A 24,368-nucleotide genomic window follows, 5' to 3' on the forward strand; every position below is an offset into this window, starting at 1 on the left:
ATGGGCTAGGGGATAGGGTCTATGGGCTAGGGGATAGGGTCTATGGGCTAGGGGATAGGGTCTAGGGGATAGGGTCTATGGGCTTGGGGATAGGGTCTATGGGCTAGGGGATAGGGTCTATGGGCTAGGGGATAGGGTCTATGGGCTAGGGGATAGGGTCTATGGGCTAGGGGATAGGGTCTATGGGCTAGGGGGTAGGGTCTATGGGCTAGGGGATAGGGTCTATGGGCTAGGGGATAGGGTCTATGGGCTAGGGGATAGGGTCTATGGGCTAGGGGATAGGGTCTATGGGCTAGGGGATAGGGTCTATTGGCTAGGGATAGGGTCTATTGGCTAGGGGATAGGGTCTATGGGCTAGGGGATAGGGTCTATGGGCTAGGAGATAGGGTCTATTGGCTAGGGGGTAGGGTCTATTGGCTAGGGGATAGGGTCTATTGGCTAGGGGATAGGGTCTATGGGCTAGGGTCTATGGGCTAGGGGCTAGGGTCTATGGGCTAGGGGATAGGGTCTATTGGCTAGGGGATAGGGTCTATGGGCTAGGGTCTATGGGCTAGGGGATAGGGTCTATGGGCTAGGGTCTATGGGCTAGGGGATAGGGTCTATGGGCTAGGGGATAGGGTCTATGGGCTAGGGGGTAGGGTCTATGGGCTAGGGGATAGGGTCTATTGGCTAGGGGATAGGGTCTATGGGCTAGGGTCTATGGGCTAGGGGATAGGGTCTATGGGCTAGGGGATAGGGTCTATGGGCTAGGGGGTAGGGTCTATTGGCTAGGGGATAGGGTCTATGGGCTAGGGGATAGGGTCTATGGGCTAGGGGATAGGGTCTATGGGATAGGGGATAGGGTCTATGGGCTAGGGGATAGGGTCTATGGGCTAGGGGATAGGGTCTATGGGCTAGGGGATAGGGTCTATGGGCTAGGGGATAGGGTCTATGGGCTAGGGGATAGGGTCTATGGGCTAGGGGATAGGGTCTATGGGCTAGGGGATAGGGTCTATGGGCTAGGGGATAGGGTCTATGGGCTAGGGTCTATGGGCTAGGGGATAGGGGCTAGGGGATAGGGTCTATGGGCTAGGGATAGGGTCTATGGGATAGGGTCTATGGGCTAGGGGATAGGGTCTATGGGCTAGGGGATAGGGTCTATGGGATATGGTCTATGGGCTAGGGGATAGGGTCTATGGGCTAGGGGATAGGGTCTATGGGCTAGGGGATAGGGTCTATGGGATAGGGTCTATGGGCTAGGGGATAGGGTCTATGGGCTAGGGGATAGGGTCTATGGGCTAGGGGATAGGGTCTATGGGCTAGGGGATAGGGTCTATGGGCTAGGGTCTATGGGCTAGGGGATAGGGGCTAGGGGATAGGGTCTATGGGCTAGGGGATAGGGTCTATGGGATAGGGTCTATGGGCTAGGGGATAGGGTCTATGGGCTAGGGGATAGGGTCTATGGGCTAGGGGATAGGGTCTATGGGCTAGGGGATAGGGGCTAGGGGATAGGGTCTATGGGCTAGGGGATAGGGTCTATGGGCTAGGGGATAGGGGCTAGGGGATAGGGTCTATGGGCTAGGGGATAGGGTCTATGGGATAGGGTCTATGGGCTAGGGGATAGGGTCTATGGGCTAGGGGATAGGGTCTATGGGCTAGGGGATAGGGTCTATGGGCTAGGGTCTATGGGCTAGGGGATAGGGGCTAGGGGATAGGGTCTATGGGCTAGGGGATAGGGTCTATGGGATAGGGTCTATGGGCTAGGGGATAGGGTCTATGGGCTAGGGGATAGGGTCTATGGGCTAGGGGATAGGGTCTATGGGCTAGGGGATAGGGTCTATGGGCTAGGGGATAGGGTCTATGGGCTAGGGGATAGGGTCTATGGGCTAGGGGATAGGGTCTATGGGCTAGGGGATAGGGTCTATGGGCTAGGGGATAGGGGCTAGGGGATAGGGTCTATGGGATAGGGGATAGGGTCTATGGGATAGGGTCTATGGGCTAGGGGATAGGGTCTATGGGCTAGGGGATAGGGTCTATGGGCTAGGGGATAGGGTCTATGGGCTAGGGGATAGGGTCTATGGGCTAGGGGATAGGGTCTATGGGCTAGGGGATAGGGTCTATTGGCTAGGGGATAAGGTCTATGGGCTAGGGGATAGGGTCTAGGGGATAGGGTCTATGGGCTAGGGGATAGGGTCTATGGGCTAGGGGATAGGGTCTATGGGCTAGGGGATAGGGTCTATGGGCTAGGGGATAGGGTCTAGGGGATAGGGTCTATGGGCTAGGGGATAGGGTCTATGGGCTAGGGGATAGGGTCTATGGGCTAGGGGATAGGGTCTATGGGCTAGGGGATAGGGTCTATGGGCTAGGGTCTATGGGCTAGGGGATAGGGTCTATGGGCTAGGGGATAGGGTCTATGGGCTAGGGGATAGGAAAGAGGCTACCGTATTTTTTATTTATTTTTTACCTTTATTTTACTAGGCAAGTCAGTTAAGAACAAATTCTTAAGAGGATATATCTGGACCTTCTCAGATTCAAACATGTCCAACCACTCTCTTGTTCAAACCGCTCTCTCTCTCTCTCTGTTAATCTGTGTTGCTCAATTATCAGGGTGTCCGTGTTAGAACAGAAAACACTGATTACAGCCAGTGTGTGTGTGTGTGTGTGGCCCAGCCATAGCGCTCACCTCTTGTTTCTATGGCGGTACAGTGAACTATAGTTAATGATTACAAGGCTGTCTCCAGGGCTTGTCAAAGTCAAAGACGGTGTACAGAGGATATAGACACAGTGGAATAAAACAGCAGCTCTACACACAGAACTGAGCTTGTTGATAAAGAAAACATTAATAGGAGGCCAAGTGCCTCTCTGAACTCTCTATAACCACTGTGTTCTGTCGGACTCTGTGGTTTCAAACCTGAGGGTCGAAGACCGTTCCACCACTGATTTTCATTCTTCCCCTCTATTTCAAGAACTGATTTAAACCTGGGACACCAGGTGGGTTTATTATCAGGTAGAACAGGAAACCTGCTGTTGACTGGACTTCCAGGCTCGGGTTTGTGAATAGATGAGGTCTATCCTGCTGTGAGGCCTACTATAGCAAAGTCCATGTGGAGGGGGATGACCACTCACACAGCCACACCTTAACGACCTTCAGACTACTGCAGAGTGGTGAGGAGGGTACGGGCCAATCTTAGACGGTAACTCAATGACCCTGTCTTTCCCTGAAAAACACTATCTGATGAAGATAGATCGGATACAGACCATATGCAACCTTTAACACACGTGCTAGTCAATGCTTGCTTTCTTATGGCTGTTTTAAACATCACCTTTATCCCTCAGAAGACTAATGACATTTGAAAACATTTGAAACCATTTGTGACAGTTGGAGAAATACAGATTATGTCGGCCTATATATATTCCTCTTCCTCAGTTATAAACATATATTTTTACTTATTTTTATTTTACCTTTATTTAACCAGGCAAGTCAGTTAAGAACACATTCTTATTTTCAATGACGGCCTGGGAACAGTGGGTTAACTGCCTGTTCAGGGGCAGAACGACAGATTTGTACATTGTCAGCTCGGGGGTTTGAACTCGCAACCTTCCGGTTACTAGTCCAACGCTCTAACCACTAGGCTACCCTAGGCCAACATAATCTGTGTTTCTCCAACTGTAACACAGCGGGAGTTCTGTTTAATCCCATTCTTTAGGCCTACCTTCTGAGACAGTTGGAGACAGTTTGAGAAAGTTGACAATTCCTCTTCCTTACCTTGACAAACAGGGAGATTTCGGGTGCATTGGGGTCATCAGGAGTGGCACTGTCCTCGTTCAGAGTAATGGCTTCTAGAGTCTCGATGGTCTTCAGACTGTAGTCTACCGGTTCTTCCTCCTCCTTGTCGCTCAGACTCTTCTCACTGTGGCTATAGGCATCCACCAGCCTGTCCTGCAGGTTGCCCTCGTGCTTGGAGGAGGAAGAGGAGGATGATGATGACGATGACCGTCTCGAACCAGCTCCATCACCGTTAACCTCGAGGACAGCCTCAACCTCTGCTGCTAATTTAATCTCCTCCACCATGCACTTATCGTCCTCGTTGTTGCCGTACGAGGAGGCTGAAGAAGAACAATCTTTCTCTGCTGCCTGTTCCGGCGCGTCTCTGGTGTCCATGTAGTCCGGTGAAGATCGCTTCCCTCTCTGGGATGAGTACACCTGCTCCTCTCTGTGCAACGCCTCTTCCACCTCACTGGGAGTTTCATAGATAGCTCCTTGGTTCTCATACTTGGCCTCGGCAGGACTGTCGGGCCGCTCATACACGCTCCCCTCCGCTACGGTCTCGTACAAGTTCTCCATGCTGGCCGCTTCTCTGGCTAAATGTTCAGGGCCGACTGGGGGAAGAGTTGTCCGTTACAAGGTTGCTGCAACTAACTGACTGGCGATAGTCTGTAGGCGCGCTGGTCTCTCTCTCTCACTCTCGGTGCAATGGGCTTGCCCTCTCTCTCTCTCCCCCCTCCCCCTGATTACGCACATGAGTGAGCTCTGGCAATGATAACTCAGACAGAACTTTGATCCTACAGTAGCAGCCCGGTCTCAGGTGATTCAAGCCCTAGCTGGCTGCTTGTAAGGAGACCTGGTTATAAAGACTAGCCTTTAACGATGGCTGGTATTTCACACTATTTGATTGGATCCATTAGGATCCCCATTAGCCGATAATAATAATAATAACATTGGAGATGTCACATGTCTATACTTCTAAAGGAAGGAAGGTATGACATCATTGTGACATCCTGTCTATGAACAAGTGAAAACACTGGTACAGACGGGAACAGAGCATATAGGCTCCCCAATGCCTTATATAGTGCACTACCCCCATAGGGCTCTGGTCTAAAGTAGTGCACTATATAGGGAATAGGGTGCCATAGGGCTCTGGTCTAGAGTAGTGCTCTATGTAGGGAATAGGGCTCTGGTCTAGAGTAGTGCACTATGTAGGGAATAGGGCTCTGGTCTAGAGTAGTGCACTATATATGGAATGGGGTGCTATAGGGCTCTGGTCTAAAGTAGTGCATTATATAGGGAATGGGGTGCCATAGGGCTCTGGTCTATAGTAGTTCCCTATATAGGGAATAAGGTGCCATAGGGCTGTGGTCTAAAGTAGTGCACTATATAGGGAATGGGGTGACATAGGGCTCTGGTCTAAAGTAGTGCACTATATAGGGAATGGGGTGCCATAGGGCTCTAGTCTATAGTAGTTCCCTATATAGGGAATGGGGTGCCATAGGGCTCTGGTCTAAAGTAGTGCACTACATAGGGAATAGGGTGCTATTTGGAATGTGACATAACACCCTGCAGGGTGGGTGCAGGTGGGCAAACCCTTCACAATAATCACCACATAGCATATAGTCTGAAATCACTACAGAGAAACTCCTTATCAAGAGATCCATTTATACCTGCTGCTAACATGCATCCTTTGTCCTGATTTTGTCCACATTTCTGATTTCTGAAAACATTTTGAGACTGGTGTAGACGATTAAAAGCTGCATTGTGATCAGACCTCCGGAGGTAGACAGGGAACATTTGTATCTGGATATTTTAATCAAGTGTAAACACATCTTTATAATCAAACCATTTCACCCGTTAGAGTCGTTAGACCCCCCCTCTGAAACATAATTAGAATAATAAAAACTAAAATAAAGCTGTTTAAGCTAGAGATATCTGCATTGTTGGGTGTGTCTCAATCCATTTATCCCCCGACGTCACACTTCCATATTTGCGGTGAGAGGTGTCAGAGCTTGAGCGGGGGGGGGGGGGAGTTGTCAGATCATGAGACATCCTGAAAATCGGCTGTAGCGTCCGAACAGTTTGGGCTACACACTATTAATACTACTAATACGACTAATACTACTAATACTACTAATACTATTAATACTACTAATACTATTAATACTACTAATACTACTAATACTAATAATACTATTAATACTATTAATACTACTAATACTACTAATACTACTAATACTAATAATACTAATAATACTACTAATACTACTAATACTATTAATACTAATAATACTAATAATACTATTAATACTACTAATACGACTAATACTAATAATACTAATAATACTACTAATACTACTAATACTATTAATACTACTAATATTACTAATACTATTAATACTACTAATACTACTAATACTATTAATACTACTAATACTAATAATACTAATAATACTAATAATACTATTAATACTACTAATACTAATAATACTAATAATACTATTAATACTACTAATACTACTAATACTATTAATACTACTACTACTAATACTACTAATAATACTACTAATACTAATAATACTACCAATACTAATAATACTACTAATACTACTAATGCTATTAATACTAATAATACTACCAATACTAATAATACTACTAATACTACTAATACTATTAATACTACTAATACTACTAATACTATTAATACTACTACTACTAATACTACTAATAATACTACTAATACTAATAATACTACTAATACTAATAATACTACCAATACTAATAATACTACTAATACTACTAATACTATTAATACTACTAATACTACTAATACTATTAATACTACTAATACTAATAATACTAATAATACTAATAATACTATTAATACTACTAATACTAATAATACTAATAATACTATTAATACTACTAATACTACTAATACTATTAATACTACTACTACTAATACTACTAATAATACTACTAATACTACTAATACTAATAATACTACTAATACTACTAATAATACTACTAATACTACTAATACTAATAATACTATTAATACTACTAATACTACTAATGCTAATAATACTATTAATACTACTAATACTAATAATACTATTGATACTACTAATACGACTAATACTAATAATACTACTAATACTATTAATACTACTAATACTAATAATACTATTAATACTACTAATACTACTAATACTAATAATACTAATAATACTATTAATACTATTAATACTACTAATACTAATAATACTAATAATACTATTAATACTACTAATACGACTAATACTAATAATACTACTAATACTATTAATACTACTAATACTAATAATACTATTAATACTACTAATACTACTAATACTAATAATACTATTAATACTATTAATACTACTAATACTAATAATACTATTAATACTTATTTTCGGCGTTCGGCGGTCGTCGTCACCGACTTTCTAGCTGCCACCGATCTACGTTTCTTTTTCCATTTGTTTTGTCTTGATTGTACACACCTGGTTCCCATTACGTTATAATGTATTCCCTATTTAACCCTCTAGTTCCCACATGGTTTAGTGCGTGTTTGTTCTTTGTTTAGTGTTCAAGACTTCTGTGAGCTGGTGTGTTTTCCCTGCGTGGAAATGTTGTTATTTATTTTCGAGTAAAGTATGTCTTTTACTCAGTCCTGCGCCTGACTCCCTCCTAACCGCTGCACATTGACACATGACACTGACGTGTATACTGTTGAGTCATCTGCATACATAGACACACTGGCCTTACTCAACGCCAGTTGCATGTTGTTAGTAAATATTGAAAAAAGTAAGGGGCCTAGACAGCTGCCCTGGGGAATTCCTGATTCTACCTGGATTATGTTTTAGAGGCTTCCATTAAAGAACACCTTCTGTGTTCTGTTAGTCAGGTAACCCTCTCACCAGGCTCGAATTTGACTCTCATGATATTACCTTACGTAGAATATCTCAACAGCATGTGATGTTAGGTGGGAAGGACATCACCAACAAGGATTCCTATTGTAAACTGTCTAGGGTGATGACAATAGGGTAAAGATGAAGATGAAATGATTATAGGTTTATGTTATTGTCTCAGGATAGGCTATCCCATGCATTCAATTAAATTGAAACATTAAATGACTCCACCAAGGCAACATACATAAGGTTCAATATGTGTATGATTACATTTTAATGGCACAACATTAAAAAAAATATATAAAAAAATAAACCCCAATGAGTCGTGCACAACCCAAGTCCAAGCTTAATAACCCGTTGGCACGCGTTGGAGTTTTTTTTAAATGACGACACACAAAGTCCAGAAGCACCTCACGTTGTGACTACTCACTACTATTCCTTCAGCGAAGTATGGCAGTTCCTTGAGGTTTCCTCACAACATCCACAGCACAACTATCAATGCAGACAGTACTCCTTAGCCGTAACCGATATCCCATGGGAACATGAACTCGTTAAACCTTCCCAAGCAATTATCTCTCAGTGTCACACGATGCTAGGCTAACCTCAAGGCTGTCAAATACCTCCACGATGAGACTATAGCTTCAGTCTTTATTTTTAGTCTCAACAAAATTAGAACAACTCTCTTAAAATAAAATCAATATTTCCCTTCATGTCTTAGTAGGTATGGGTTCTGTTCTAGTTTTGTCGTCTTCTTTTATAATTTTCTTCACCAACGGTCCGAATGTAAAACGTCCATCTTTTCTCAACGTCTCTTTCCCTCTCTTTTTTCCCCCAAGCTTCCCATTAACCAGGTCAACTCTCCCATTGGCCACATCTTAACAAGCGACCCTATTGGTCAAAACTTAAACTTAAAAGTAAACAAAGTTATTCATTTATACATTCAATAAATATTTATTCAAAAAGAAATGCATTAAGAACATTACAATTTAGGAGCAATTCAATCACCTTTTAAATCTAATATCAATAAATTATAACAAATAAACTCAATACCTAGTTCAAACAAGGGTATTACAAACAGGTAACTCTTTATCCACATTATAGCAGGGGGTGTAAAGCCATAACACCCTCTGTGTTCTGTTATACAAGTAACTCTTTATCCACATTATAGCAGGGGGTGTAAAGTCATAACACATGTGTTATTCCAGCAGCAGACTATGATCTATAATGTTAAAAGCTGCACTAAAGTCTAACAAGACAGTCCCCACAATCATTTCATCATCAATTTCTCTCAGCCAGTCATCAGTCATTTGTGTAAGTGCTGTGCTTGTTGACTGTCCTTCCCTATAAGTGCGCTGAAAGTCTGTTGTCAATTTGTTTACTGTAAAATAGCATTGTATCTGGTCAAACACGTTTTCAGAAGTTTACTAAGGGTTGGTAACAGGCTGATTGGTCGGCTATTTGAGCCAGGGGCTTTACTATTCTTGGGTAGTGGAATGACTTTAGGCTTCCCTCCAGGCCTGAGGACAACACACTTTCTAGTAGGCTTAGAATGAAGATATGGTAAATAGATGTGGCAATATCATCCGCTATTATCCTCAGTAATTTTCCATCCAGATTGTCAGACCCTGGTGGCTTGTCATTGTTGACAGACCCCCCCTCCCAAAAAAAATCACCTCTTCCACACTCACTTCCGGAACTCAAAATGACAATATTTCCATTTCAGAATTTGGTCAGTTATACTTGGATATGTACAGTAGAGTTGGTGTTTGTAAATGAAAAAAATCATTAAAGTACTGGGCAATATCAGTGGGTTTCTTCTGACTCAATGAATGATGGAGCTGAGTTAGCCTTTTTTGTCCAAAATGTAATTTAAGGCCCCAATGCATTTTTACTATCATTTTTGTTCCATACTATAGTTTCTTCTTCTTTTTATTCAGTTTAGTGAAGGCAAAAGGGTGGCTACTTTGAAGAATCGCAAATCTAAAAATATATATTGATTTGTTGGTTACTACATGATTCCATATGTGTTATTTCATAGTGTTGATGTCTTCACTATTATTCTACAATGTAGAAAATAGTAAAAATAAAGAAAAACCCTTTAATGAGTAGATGTGTCCAAACTTTTGACTGGTGCTTATTTATTTTTTCACCAACGTGTTATCATGCTCTGAGTCTGGCAGTGTTAATATCTACTGCAGCCCTCATCCTCCACAACCCTCTTAGGCCTCACTCCCCCCAATCTGAGATACCTACTGCAGCCCTCATCCTCCACATACAACACCCGTTCTGCCAGCCACATTCTGTTAAAGGTCCCCAAAGCACACATCCCTGGGTCTCTCCTCTTTTCAGTTCGCTGCAGCTAGCGACTGGAACGATCTGCAACAAACACTCAAACTGGACAGTTATCTCCATCTCTTCAATCATGGACACTCTTACTGACAGTTGTGGCTGCTTTGCATGATGTATTGTTGTCTCTAAGTTCTTGCCCTTTATGCTGTTGTCTGTGCCCAATAATGTTCGTACCATGTTTTTTGCTGCTAACATGTTGTGTTGCTACCATGTTGGTATGTTGTGTTGCTACCATGTTGTTATGTTGTGTTGCTATCATGTTGTGTTGCTAACATGTTGTCATGTTGTGTTGCTACCATGTTGTTATGTTGTGTTGTTACCATGTTAGTATGTTGTGTTGCTATCATGTTGGTATGTTGTGTTGCTACCATGTTGTTATGTTGTGTTGCTATCATGTTGGTATGTTGTGTTGCTACCATGTTGTTATGTTACTGCCTTGATATGTTGTTGTCTTAGGGCTCTTTAAGTAGTGTTGTCTCTCTTGTCGTGATATGTGTTTTGTCCTATATTTATATTTACCCTTTATTTTCATCCATGCCCGTCCCGCAGGAGGCCTTTTGGTAGGCCGTCATTGTAAATAAGAAGTTGTTGTTAACTGACTTGACTAGTTATAAAAATAAAATAGCAGAGACTTACCCCGATGCTGCCAGTGGCTTGCGGCTATCAAGAATGATGCTTACGATGACCAAAGAGCAGAAGGATTTTCAGGCTGAATGGATGGGGTTTTCAGGCTGAATGGATGGGGTTTTCAGGCTGAATGGATGGGGTTTTCAGGCTGAGTGGATGGGGTTTTCAGGCTGAATGGATGGGGTTTTCAGGCTGAATGGATGGGGTTTTCAGGCTGAGTGGATGGGGTTTTCAGGCTGAGTGGATGGGGTTTTCCCCCCTTCACAACAAACCGGATGATTCTCGATTAGAGGTCACTTAACATTAGCTAGCTTTTTCTACTGTGTTATTGACTTGTTAATTGTTTACTCCATGTGTAACTCTGTGTTGTCTGTTCACACTGCTATGCTTTATCTTGGCCAGGTCGCAGTTGCAAATGAGAACTTGTTCTCAACTAGCCTACCTGGTTAAATAAAGGTGAAATAAATAAAATTAAAATTAAAACATTAGCTAGCTTGCAAGTCTATCTGGATGCTACTGTCCTGTATTGAACTCTGAAAGCCATCAGCTAAATGATATAGCCGTCAATCAATTTTACCTTTGACATTGAAGGAAGTGGTAGCAACCTTCAGCAGAGTAAACGTTTGTTCGTTCTATCTTTGATTCACGCTAACTAATGCTAGCAAATAAGACTAACTCAATTGAAACTTGCATGGTTGAACGTCAGCATGTAGCTAATAGATGCTCCATCGGCAAATTTGTGTTGATGAAAGGAATCACATGAAGCCATTGTAGTCTAGTCATTTCTTACGGTTCTGTCCAAAGGATTATGTTGTTAGCGTCAGCTTCCTATTCAAAAATGCCTTGGGGGAGGGACGGAAGGATGACGCATCGCCCCACACAAATTGTAGACTTTCAGAGATTGGAAAAAATGTGTTGACTTGTATATTTAGCAATGCATTTGAATCACTGAAAGATGTCCAATTACTCTATCGAACAGGGACAACCATATCTAGTCGTGGCCAAAAGTTGAGAATTACACAAATATTAATTTTCACAAAGTCTGATGCCTCAGTTTGTATGATGGTAATTTGCATATACTCCAGAATGTTATGAAGAGTGATCAGATGAATTGCAATTAATTCCAAAGTCCCTCTTTGCCATGCAAATGGTCTGAATCCCCAAAAAAACATTTCCGCTGCATTTCATCCCTGCCACATCTCGTTAACACAGGTGTGAGTGTTGACGAGGACAAGGCTGGAGATCACTCTGTCATGCTGATTGAGTTTGAATAACAGACTGGAAGCTTCAAAAGGAGGGTGGTGCTTGGAATCATTGTTCTTCCTCAGGCAACCATGGAAACCTGCAAGGAAACACGTTCTGTCATCATTGCACAGCACAAAAAGGGCTTCGGAGGCAAGGATATTGCTGCCAATAAGGTTGCAACTAAATCAACCATTTATCAGATCATCAAGAACTTCAAGGAGAGCAGTTCAATTGTTGTGAAGAAGGCTTCAGGGCGCCCTAGAAAGTCTAGCAAGTACCAGGACCGTCTCCTAAAGTTGATTCAGCTGCGAGATCGGGGCACCACCAGTACAGAGCTTGCTTAGGAATGGCAGCAGGCAGGTGTGAGTTGAGTGCATCTGCACGCACAGTGTGGCGAAGGCTTTTGGAGGATGGCCTGGTGTCAAGAAGGGCAGCAAAGAAGCCACTTCTCTCCAGGAAAAACATCAGGGACAGACTGATATTCTGCAAAAGATACAGGGATTGGACTGCTGAGGACTGGGGTAAAGTCATTTTCTCTGATGAATCCCCTTTCCGATTGTTTGGGGCATCCGGAAAAAAGCTTGTCCGGAGAAGACACGGTGAGTGCTAACATCAGTCCTGTCATGCCAACAGTAAAACATCCTGAGACCATTAATGTGTGGGGTTGTTTCTCAGCCAAGGGAGTGGGCTCACTCACAATTGTGCCTAAGAACACAGTCATGAATAAGTATGTATGCATGTTTTTGTCTTCATTTATTTGGTCAGGCCAGGGTGTGACATGGGTTTATTTTGTGGTGTGTTTTTGTATTGGGGTTTTAGTAGGTATTGGGATTGTGGCTGAGTAGGGTTGTCTAGGAAAGTCTATGGTTGCCCTGAGGCGGTTCTTAATCAGAGGCAGGTGATTTTCGTTGTCTCTGATTGGGAACCATATTTAGGCAGCCATATTCTGTGAGTGTTTCGTGGGTGATTGTTCCTCTCTTTGTGTTTGCACCAGATAGGGCTGTTTCGGTTTTCGTTATTTCATTTAGTTATTTTTGTAGTTTCTGCATGTATAGGTTTTCCTTCATTAAAATATCATGAATCATCATCACGTTGCATTTTGGTCCAATCCTTGTTCCACCTCTTCGTCAGAGGAGGAGATAGAAGAGAACCGTTACACCGAGAGCAACTTCTCCCAACCATCCAGGAACAGTCTTGTGACGAACAATGCCTTTCCCAGCATGATAGAGCACCTTTCCATAAGGCAAAAGTGATAACTAATTGGCTCAGGGAACAAAACATCAATATTTTGGGTCTATGGCCAGGAAACTCCAGAGACCTTAATCCCATTGAGAACTTGTGGTCAATCCTTAAGAGGTGGGTGGACAAACAAAAACCCACAAATTCTGACAAACTCCAAACATTGATTATGCAAGAATGGTCTGCCATCAGTCAGGATGTGGCCCAGAAGTTAATTGACAGCATGCCAGGGCGGATTGCAGAGGTCTTGAAAAAGTAGGGTCAACACTGCAAATATTGAGTCTTTGCATCAACTTCATGTAATTGTTAATAAAAGCCTTTGACACTTAATGAAATGCTTGTAATTATACTTCAGTATTCCATAGTAACATCTGACAAAAATATCTAAAGACACTGAAGCAGCAAACTTTGTGGAAATTAATATTTGTGTCATTCTCAAAACGTTTGGCCATGACACCCACAAAAACATACAGTGCAATCAGTATAACATGGAAATGCCTCAGACATGACGAAAACAAGCCCAGATTCTCCTTTTAATGTACATAACTAATTACATCTCTTTAACGCACCTCATTAATTACAACACCTCTTTATCATACCTCATTAATTACAACACCTCTTTATCATACCTCATTAATTACATCTCTTTAACGTACCTCATTAAATGCAACACCTCTAATGTACCTCATTAGTTACAACACCTCTAATACTGTAAGATATCATAAAACGCTAGACTGAGATATTACTTTCCTTTTTATTAATATTAGATCAAATTAATATTAATCACATTTTTCTGTTTTTATTTTTTAATACATTTGATTTTTATTTTCTAAAAACACTTCATTATGGGGTATTGTGTGTAGATTGAAGAGGACAATAATTTCATACATTTTAGACTGGGTTGTAAAAAACATGGGAAAAGTCATGGGGTCTGACTAGGTTGAAAAGTCATGGGGTCTGACTAGGTTGAAAAGTCATGGGGTCTGACTAGGTTCAAAAGTCATGGGGTCTGACTAGGTTCAAAAGTCATGGGGTCTGACTAGGTTGAAAAGTCATGGGGTCTGACTAGTTTGAAAAGTCATGGGGTCTGACTATGTTAAAGTCATGGGGTCTGACTAGGTTGAAAAGTCATGGGGTCTGACTAGGTTGAAAAGTCATGGGGTCTGACTAGGTTGAAAAGTCATGGGGTCTGACTAGGTTGAAAAGTCATGGGGTCTGACTAGGTTGAAAAGTCATGGGGTCTGACTATGTTAAAGTCATGGGGTCTGACTAGGTTGAAAAGTCATGGGGTCTGACTAGGTTGAAAAGTCATGGGGTCTGACTAGGTTGAAAAGTCATGGGGTCTGACTACGTTGAGTGTTTCCTTATTTATTACATCACAGTGAAGTTGTCTATTTTGGGGCACTGGTGTTCATTAAATCAATCAATCAATGAGTCTAACAAAATCACACAAAGGACATTTTCTACCACTCAATAATCAGAATTAAATAAATACAATAAAAGGTATCCTATGGCAGAGTAGGAAGCTGCCATGTCAACTCTTTGAATACATGAAAAAACATTTTGGCAGGAGGCACCTATCAGTTATCAACATCAAAAAGCATTTACAAAGTAAATCTCGCAAAGTATTCAGACCCCTCGACTTTTTCATTTTGTTACGTTACAGACTAATTCTACAATGGATTAATACAGCAAAACATCCCCATTAATCTACACATAATACCTACCTGGATTACTACAGCAAAACATCCCCATTAATCTACACATAATACCTACCTGGATTAATTACAACAAAACATCCCCATTAATCTACACATAATACCTACCTGGATTAATTACAACAAAACATCCCCATTAATCTACACATAATACCTACCTGGATTAATACAACAAAACATCCCCATTAATCTACACATTATGACCTCATAATGACAAAGCACAAACAAAGCATTCAGACATCCTGTTTCCATTGATCATCCTTGATGTTTCTACAGCTTGATTAGAGTCCACCCACGTTGGTACATTAAATTGATTGGACATGATTTGGAAAGGCACACACCTGTCTATATAACACACCTGTCTATGTAACACACCTGTCTATGTAACACACCTGTCTATGTAACACACCTGTCTATATAAAGGTCCCACAGTTTACAGTGCATGTCAGAGCAAAAACCAAGCCATGAGGTCAAAGGAATCCGTAGAGCTCAGAGACAGGATTGTGTCGAGGCACAGATCTGGGGAAGGGTACCAAACCACTTCTGCAGCATTGAAGGTCCCCAAGGACACAGTGGCCTCCATCATTATTAAATGGAAGAAGTTTGGAACCACTAAGACTCTTCATAGAGCTGTCCGCCCCTCCAAACTGAGCAATCAGGGGTGAAAGGCCTTGGTCAGGGAGGTGACTCTGTCAGCGCTCTAGAGTTCCTCTGTGGAGATGGGAGAACCTTCAAGAAGGACAACCATCTCTGCAGCACTCCACCAATCAGGCCTGTATGGTAGAGTGGCCAGACGGAAGCCACTCCTAAGTAAAAGGCACACGACAGCCCGTTTAGAGTTTGCCAAAGGCACCTAAAGTACTCAGACCATGAGAAACAAGATTCTCTGGTCTGATGAAACCAAGAATGAACTCCTTGGCCTGAATGCCAAGTGTCACGTCTGGAGGAAACCTGGCACCAACCCTACGGTGAAGCATGGTTGTGGCAGCATCATGCTGTGGGGATGTTTTTCAGCAGAAGGGACTGGGAGACTAGTGAAGCATGGTTGTGGCAGCATCATGCTGTGGGGATGTTTTTCAGCAGAAGGGACTGGGAGACTGTTGTGTTTTTCAGCAGAAGGGACTGGGAGACTAGTGAAGCATGGTTGTGGCAGCATCATGCTGTGGGGATGTTTTTCAGCAGAAGGGACTGGGAGACTAGTGAAGCATGGTGGTGGCAGCATCATGCTGTGGGGATGTTTTTCAGCAGAAGGGACTGGGAGACTAGTGAAGCATGGTGGTGGCAGCATCATGCTGTGGGGATGTTTTTCAGTGGCAGGGACTGGGAGACTAGTGAAGCATGGTGGTGGCAGCATCATGCTGTGGGGATGTTTTTCAGCAGAAGGGACTGGGAGACTAGTGAAGCATGGTGGTGGCAGCATCATGCTGTGGGGATGTTTTTCAGTGGCAGGGACTGGGAGACTAGTTAGGATCGAGGGAAAGATGAACGGAGCCAAGTACAGAGAAATCCTTGATGAAAACCTGCTCCAGAGCTCAGGACCTCAGACTAGGGTGATGGTTCACCTTCCAACAGGACAAGTCTCTGAATGTCCTTTAGTGGCCCAGCAAGAGCCTGGACTTGAACCCGATCGAACATCTCTGGAGAGACCTGAAAATAGCTGTGCAGCGACTCCCCCATCCAACCTGACAGAGCTTGAGAGGATCTGCAGAGAAGAATGGGAGAAACTCCTCGAATACAGGGGTGCCAAGCTTGTATTTATAAATATATGTTTAACCTTTATTTAACTAGGCAAGTCATACTCAAGAAGACTCGAGGTTGTAATCGCTGCCAAAGGTGCTTCAACAAAGTACTGAGTAAAGGGTCTGAATATTTATGTAAATGTTTTCATTTGTTGCTTTTTTATAAATTTGCAAACATTTCAGAAAAACTGTTTTTGCTTTGTCATTATGGGGTATTGTGATGTCATTATGGGGTATTGTGATGTCATTATGGGGTATTGTGATGTCATTATGGGGTATTGTGATGTTAATATGGGATATTGGGTGTAGATTGATGAGGAAAAAAACAATTTAATCCATTTTAGAAGAAGGCTGTAACGTAACAAAATGTGGAAAAGTCAAGGGGTCTGAATACTTCCCGAAGGCTCTGTAAATAAAGAGTGCAAAAACATACATGTCCTACACAGCACTTCATCGCACTGCTCCCCCTTCATCACGATTCAGTTCATTTAGAGCAAAATGGCCTCTCAGACCGCACAACTCAGTAGTCAACTATCAACACAGAAAGTTAAGAATTACACATATTATTCAGAATCCCTCCTAAATTAAGAATCCCTCCTAGTCCTTAAAACATATAGCAATTATGACATCACCAACTAATGGGCAGGGCTTGACATTCAGGCCTGTGAGCTGGCAACTTCTGCCAAGCTCATCGGGCCAATTAAATCAAGCTTTCACATGACCCATTTGGCACATTTGGTACATTTACAAAACAGAAAATAATGATTTATATTTGGATTTAATACTTGACAAATCTTCCTGACGTCTGACGATTCACACTTGTTATCAACCAGCATTTGGTTTCCAAGCTGAGGCAAAGCCTGAAATTCCATCTGGAGTAAGCCCCGTCACAGCCTAGATACTCGCGTCAGACCCTTCTCAGCGGAGGCAGAATAAAAAAAAGTCCTCCCCCTGATCATCAGTATTATTTCATATCATTATTAGCAAGGAAAGGTTTACCTAGAACTAGGCCTACACTGCGTAGCTGCTTGCTTATCAAGACATCTTTACACAAATCACTTGTTCGAAAAAAAAAAGGAAAAATAATATTGTATTAATGCTATTCTGTAACACACACAAGTTTGGGGTCACTTAGAAATGTCCTTGTTTATGAAAGAAAAGCACATTTTTTGCCCATTAAAGTATCAAATTTAAGTGTAGACATTGTTAAAAAAAACTCTAGGATCCGACCCAAATCTAACTGCCTCAGGACGCAAGGAAACTCAGTCTATTTTTGTTCTGAGAAATGATGGCTATTTCATGTGAGAAATTGCCAAGAAACTGAAGATCTTGTACAACGTTGTGTACTACTCCCTTCACAGAACAGCGCAAACTGGCTCTAACCAAAGTGGGAGGTCCCGGTGCACAACTGAACAAGAGGACAAGTACATTAGAGTGTCTAGTTTGAGAAATAGACGCCTCACAAGTCCTCAACTTACAGGTTCATTAAATAGTACCCGCAAAAGACCATGTAGTCACCATGCTGCAGCAGACAGGAGACCATGTAGTCACCATGTAGTCACCATGCTGTATCAGACAGGAGACCATGTAGTCACCATGTAGTCACCATGCTGCAGCAGACAGGAGACCATGTAGTCACCATGTAGTCACCATGCTGCAGCAGACAGGAGACCATGTAGTCACCATGTAGTCACCATGCTGCATCAGACAGGAGACCATGTAGTCACCATGCTGCATCAGACAGGAGACCATGTAGTCACCATGTAGTCACCATGTAGTCACCATGCTGTATCAGACAGGAGACCATGTAGTCACCATGCTGCATCAGACAGGAGACCATGTAGTCACTATGCTGCATCAGACAGGAGACCATGTAGTCACCATGTAGTCACCATGCTGTATCAGACAAGAGACCATGTAGTCACCATGTAGTCACCATGCTGTATCAGACAAGAGACCATGTAGTCACCATGTAGTCACCATGTAGTCACCATGCTGCATCAGACAGGAGACCATGTAGTCACCATGTAGTCACCATGCTGCATCAGACAGGAGACCATGTAGTCACCATGCTGTATCAGACAGGAGACCATGTAGTCACCATGTAGTCACCATGCTGTATCAGACAGGAGACCATGTAGTCACCATGTAGTCACCATGCTGCATCAGACAGGAGACCATGTAGTCACCATGTAGTCACCATTTAGTCACCATGTAGTCACCATGTAGTCACCATGCTGTATCAGACAGGAGACCATGTAGTCACCATGTAGTCACCATGTAGTCACCATGCTGCATCAGACAGGAGACCATGTAGTCACCATGTAGTCACCATGCTGCATCAGACAGGAGACCATGTAGTCACCATGTAGTCACCATGTAGTCACCATGCTGCATCAGACAGGAGACCATGTAGTCACCATGTAGTCACCATGCTGCATCAGACAGGAGACCATGTAGTCACCATGCTGTATCAGACAGGAGACCATGTAGTCACCATGTAGTCACCATGCTGCATCAGACAGGAGACCATGTAGTCACCATGTAGTCACCATGCTGTATCAGACAGGAGACCATGTAGTCACCATGTAGTCATCCTGCTGTATCAGACAGGAGACCATGTAGTCACCATGTAGTCACCATGCTGTATCAGACACCATGATCACCATGTAGTCACCATGCTGCATCAGACAGGAGACCATGTAGTCACCATGTAGTCACCATGCTGTATCAGACAGGAGACCATGTAGTCACCATGTAGTCACCATGCTGCATCAGACAGGAGACCATGTAGTCACCATGTAGTCACCATGCTGTATCAGACAGGAGACCATGTAGTCACCATGCTGCATCAGACAGGAGACCATGTAGTCACCATGTAGTCACCATGCTGTATCAGACAGGAGACCATGTAGTCACCATGTAGTCACCATGCTGTATCAGACAGGAGACCATGTAGTCACCATGCTGCATCAGACAGGAGACCATGTAGTCACCATGTAGTCACCATGCTGTATCAGACAGGAGACCATGTAGTCACCATGCTGCATCAGACAGGAGACCATGTAGTCACCATGTAGTCACCATGCTGTATCAGACAGGAGACCATGTAGTCACCATGTAGTCACCATGCTGTATCAGACAGGAGACCATGTAGTCACCATGTAGTCACCATGCTGTATCAGACAGAAGACAATGTAGTCACCATGTAGTCACCATGCTGTATCAGACAAGAGACCATGTAGTCACCATGTAGTCACCATGCTGTATCAGACAAGAGACCATGTAGTCACCATGTAGTCACCATGCTGCATCAGACAGGAGACCATGTAGTCACCATGCTGCATCAGACAGGAGACCATGTAGTCACCATGTAGTCACCATGTAGTCACCATGCTGTATCAGACAGGAGACCATGTAGTCACCATGTAGTCACCACGCTGTATCAGACAGGAGACCATGTAGTCACCATGTAGTCACCATGCTGTATCAGACAGGAGACCATGTAGTCACCATGTAGTCACCATGCTGCATCAGACAGGAGACCATGTAGTCACCATGTAGTCACCATGCTGTATCAGACAGGAGACCATGTAGTCACCATGTAGTCACCATGCTGCATCAGACAGGAGACCATGTAGTCACCATGTAGTCACCATGCTGCATCAGACAGGAGACCATGTAGTCACCATGCTGCATCAGACAGGAGACCATGTAGTCACCATGTAGTCACCATGCTGTATCAGACAGGAGACCATGTAGTCACCATGCTGCATCAGACAGGAGACCATGTAGTCACCATGCTGCATCAGACAGGAGACCATGTAGTCACCATGTAGTCACCATGCTGTATCAGACAAGAGACCATGTAGTCACCATGTAGTCACCATGTAGTCACCATGCTGCATCAGACAGGAGACCATGTAGTCACCATGCTGTATCAGACAGGAGACCATGTAGTCACCATGTAGTCACCATGCTGTATCAGACAGGAGACCATGTAGTCACCATGTAGTCACCATGCTGCATCAGACAGGAGACCATGTAGTCACCATGTAGTCACCATGTAGTCACCATGTAGTCACCATGCTGTATCAGACAGGAGACCATGTAGTCACCATGTAGTCACCATGCTGTATCAGACAGGAGACCATGTAGTCACCATGTAGTCACCATGCTGCATCAGACAGGAGACCATGTAGTCACCATGCTGTATCAGACAGGAGACCATGTAGTCACCATGTAGTCACCATGCTGCATCAAACAGGAGACCATGTAGTCACCATGTAGTCACCATGTAGTCACCATGCTGTATCAGACAGGAGACCATGTAGTCACCATGTAGTCATCCTGCTGTATCAGACAGGAGACCATGTAGTCACCATGCTGTATCAGACAAGATACCATGTAGTCACCATGTAGTCACCATGCTGCATCAGACAGGAGACCATGTAGTCACCATGTAGTCACCATGCTGCATCAGACAGGAGACCATGTAGTCACCATGTAGTCACCATGCTGTATCAGACAGGAGACCATGTAGTCACCATGTAGTCACCATGCTGCATCAGACAGGAGACCATGTAGTCACCATGTAGTCACCATGCTGTATCAGACAGGAGACCATGTAGTCACCATGCTGTATCAGACAGGAGACCATGTAGTCACCATGCTGCATCAGACAGGAGACCATGTAGTCACCATGTAGTCACCATGCTGTATCAGACAGGAGACCATGTAGTCACCATGTAGTCACCATGCTGTATCAGACAGGAGACCATGTAGTCACCATGTAGTCACCATGCTGTATCAGACAGAAGACAATGTAGTCACCATGTAGTCACCATGCTGTATCAGACAAGAGACCATGTAGTCACCATGTAGTCACCATGCTGTATCAGACAAGAGACCATGTAGTCACCATGTAGTCACCATGCTGCATCAGACAGGAGACCATGTAGTCACCATGCTGCATCAGACAGGAGACCATGTAGTCACCATGTAGTCACCATGTAGTCACCATGCTGTATCAGACAGGAGACCATGTAGTCACCATGTAGTCACCACGCTGTATCAGACAGGAGACCATGTAGTCACCATGTAGTCACCATGCTGTATCAGACAGGAGACCATGTAGTCACCATGTAGTCACCATGCTGCATCAGACAGGAGACCATGTAGTCACCATGTAGTCACCATGCTGCATCAGACAGGAGACCATGTAGTCACCATGCTGCATCAGACAGGAGACCATGTAGTCACCATGTAGTCACCATGCTGTATCAGACAGGAGACCATGTAGTCACCATGTAGTCACCATGCTGTATCAAGAGACCATGTAGTCACCATGTAGTCACCATGCTGCATCAGACAAGAGACCATGTAGTCACCATGTAGTCACCATCTAGTCACCATGCTGCATCAGACAGGAGACCATGTAGTCACCATGCTGCATCAGACAGGAGACCATGTAGTCACCATGCTGTATCAGACAGGAGACCATGTAGTCACCATGTAGTCACCATGCTGTATCAGACAGGAGACCATGTAGTCACCATGTAGTCACCATGCTGCATCAGACAGGAGACCATGTAGTCACCATGTAGTCACCATTTAGTCACCATGTAGTCACCATGTAGTCACCATGCTGTATCAGACAGGAGACCATGTAGTCACCATGTAGTCACCATGCTGCATCAGACAGGAGACCATGTAGTCACCATGTAGTCACCATGCTGCATCAGACAGGAGACCATGTAGTCACCATGCTGCATCAGACAGGAGACCATGTAGTCACCATGTAGTCACCATGCTGCATCAGACAGGAGACCATGTAGTCACCATGTAGTCACCATGTAGTCACCATGCTGTATCAGACAGGAGACCATGTAGTCACCATGTAGTCATCCTGCTGTATCAGACAGGAGACCATGTAGTCACCATGCTGCATCAGACAGGAGACCATGTAGTCACCATGCTGTATCAGACAGGAGACCATGTAGTCACCATGTAGTCACCATGCTGTATCAGACAGGAGACCATGTAGTCACCATGTAGTCACCATGCTGCATCAGACAGGAGACCATGTAGTCACCATGTAGTCACCATGCTGTATCAGACAGGAGACCATGTAGTCACCATGCTGCATCAGACAGGAGACCATGTAGTCACCATGTAGTCACCATGCTGTATCAGACAGGAGACCATGTAGTCACCATGTAGTCACCATGCTGTATCAGACAGGAGACCATGTAGTCACCATGTAGTCACCATGCTGTATCAGACAGAAGACAATGTAGTCACCATGTAGTCACCATGCTGTATCAGACAAGAGACCATGTAGTCACCATGTAGTCACCATGCTGTATCAGACAAGAGACCATGTAGTCACCATGTAGTCACCATGCTGCATCAGACAGGAGACCATGTAGTCACCATGCTGCATCAGACAGGAGACCATGTAGTCACCATGTAGTCACCATGTAGTCACCATGCTGTATCAGACAGGAGACCATGTAGTCACCATGTAGTCACCATGCTGTATCAGACAGGAGACCATGTAGTCACCATGTAGTCACCATGCTGCATCAGACAGGAGACCATGTAGTCACCATGTAGTCACCATGTAGTCACCATGCTGCATCAGACAGGAGACCATGTAGTCACCATGTAGTCACCATGTAGTCACCATGCTGCATCAGACAGGAGACCATGTAGTCACCATGTAGTCACCATGCTGTATCAGACAGGAGACCATGTAGTCACCATGTAGTCACCATGCTGCATCAGACAGGAGACCATGTAGTCACCATGTAGTCACCATGCTGTATCAGACAGGAGACCATGTAGTCACCATGCTGCATCAGACAAGAGACCATGTAGTCACCATGTAGTCACCATCTAGTCACCATGCTGTATCAGACAGGAGACCATGTAGTCACCATGTAGTCACCATGCTGTATCAGACAGGAGACCATGTAGTCACCATGTAGTCACCATGCTGTATCAGACAGGAGACCATGTAGTCACCATGCTGCATCAGACAGGAGACCATGTAGTCACCATGTAGTCACCATGCTGCATCAGACAGGAGACCATGTAGTCACCATGTAGTCACCATGCTGTATCAGACAGGAGACCATGTAGTCACCATGTAGTCACCATGCTGTATCAGACAGGAGACCATGTAGTCACCATGTAGTCACCATGCTGTATCAGACAGGAGACCATGTAGTCACCATGCTGCATCAGACAGGAGACCATGTAGTCACCATGTAGTCACCATGCTGTATCAGACAAGAGACCATGTAGTCACCATGTAGTCACCATGTAGTCACCATGCTGCATCAGACAGGAGACCATGTAGTCACCATGTAGTCACCATGCTGTATCAGACAGGAGACCATGTAGTCACCATGTAGTCACCATGCTGTATCAGACAGGAGACCATGTAGTCACCATGTAGTCACCATGCTGCATCAGACAGGAGACCATGTAGTCACCATGTAGTCACCATGCTGTATCAGACAGGAGACCATGTAGTCACCATGTAGTCACCATGCTGTATCAGACAGGAGACCATGTAGTCACCATGCTGTATCAGACAGGAGACCATGTAGTCACCATGTAGTCACCATTCTGCATCAGACAGGAGACCATGTAGTCACCATTCTGCACCATGACAGGAGACCATGCTGTATCAGACAGGAGACCATGTAGTCACCATGTAGTCACCATGCTGTATCAGACAGGAGACCATGTAGTCACCATG

The 24,368-nt window shown here is 43.9% G+C and overlaps 1 protein-coding gene and 1 long non-coding RNA gene across 2 annotated transcripts in view; both read right to left on the reverse strand.

Annotated features, from left to right (window-relative positions):
• The window catches only part of LOC123995484 (chloride intracellular channel protein 5-like), an 89,937-nt gene extending 85,495 nt beyond the window's left edge, over nucleotides 1-4,442 (reverse strand). Inside the window, exon 1 of the mRNA XM_046299132.1 lies at nucleotides 3,746-4,442. Within this exon, the coding sequence (XP_046155088.1) occupies nucleotides 3,746-4,324 (579 nt within the window). The 5' untranslated portion in view covers nucleotides 4,325-4,442. The remainder of the gene's footprint in view (nucleotides 1-3,745) is intronic.
• Nucleotides 4,443-14,642: 10,200 nt separating this feature from the next.
• On the reverse strand, nucleotides 14,643-15,188 carry LOC123995756. Its single transcript, XR_006831883.1, has 2 exons — nucleotides 15,017-15,188; nucleotides 14,643-14,966 (listed from the first exon to the last, which is right to left on the reverse strand). It is a non-coding gene; the product is annotated as an uncharacterized LOC123995756 (long non-coding RNA).
• Nucleotides 15,189-24,368: the final 9,180 nt, after the last annotated feature.

The sequence above is a fragment of the Oncorhynchus gorbuscha genome, linkage group LG14, assembly GCF_021184085.1.
Source record: "Oncorhynchus gorbuscha isolate QuinsamMale2020 ecotype Even-year linkage group LG14, OgorEven_v1.0, whole genome shotgun sequence".
Lineage (NCBI taxonomy): Eukaryota > Metazoa > Chordata > Actinopteri > Salmoniformes > Salmonidae > Oncorhynchus > Oncorhynchus gorbuscha.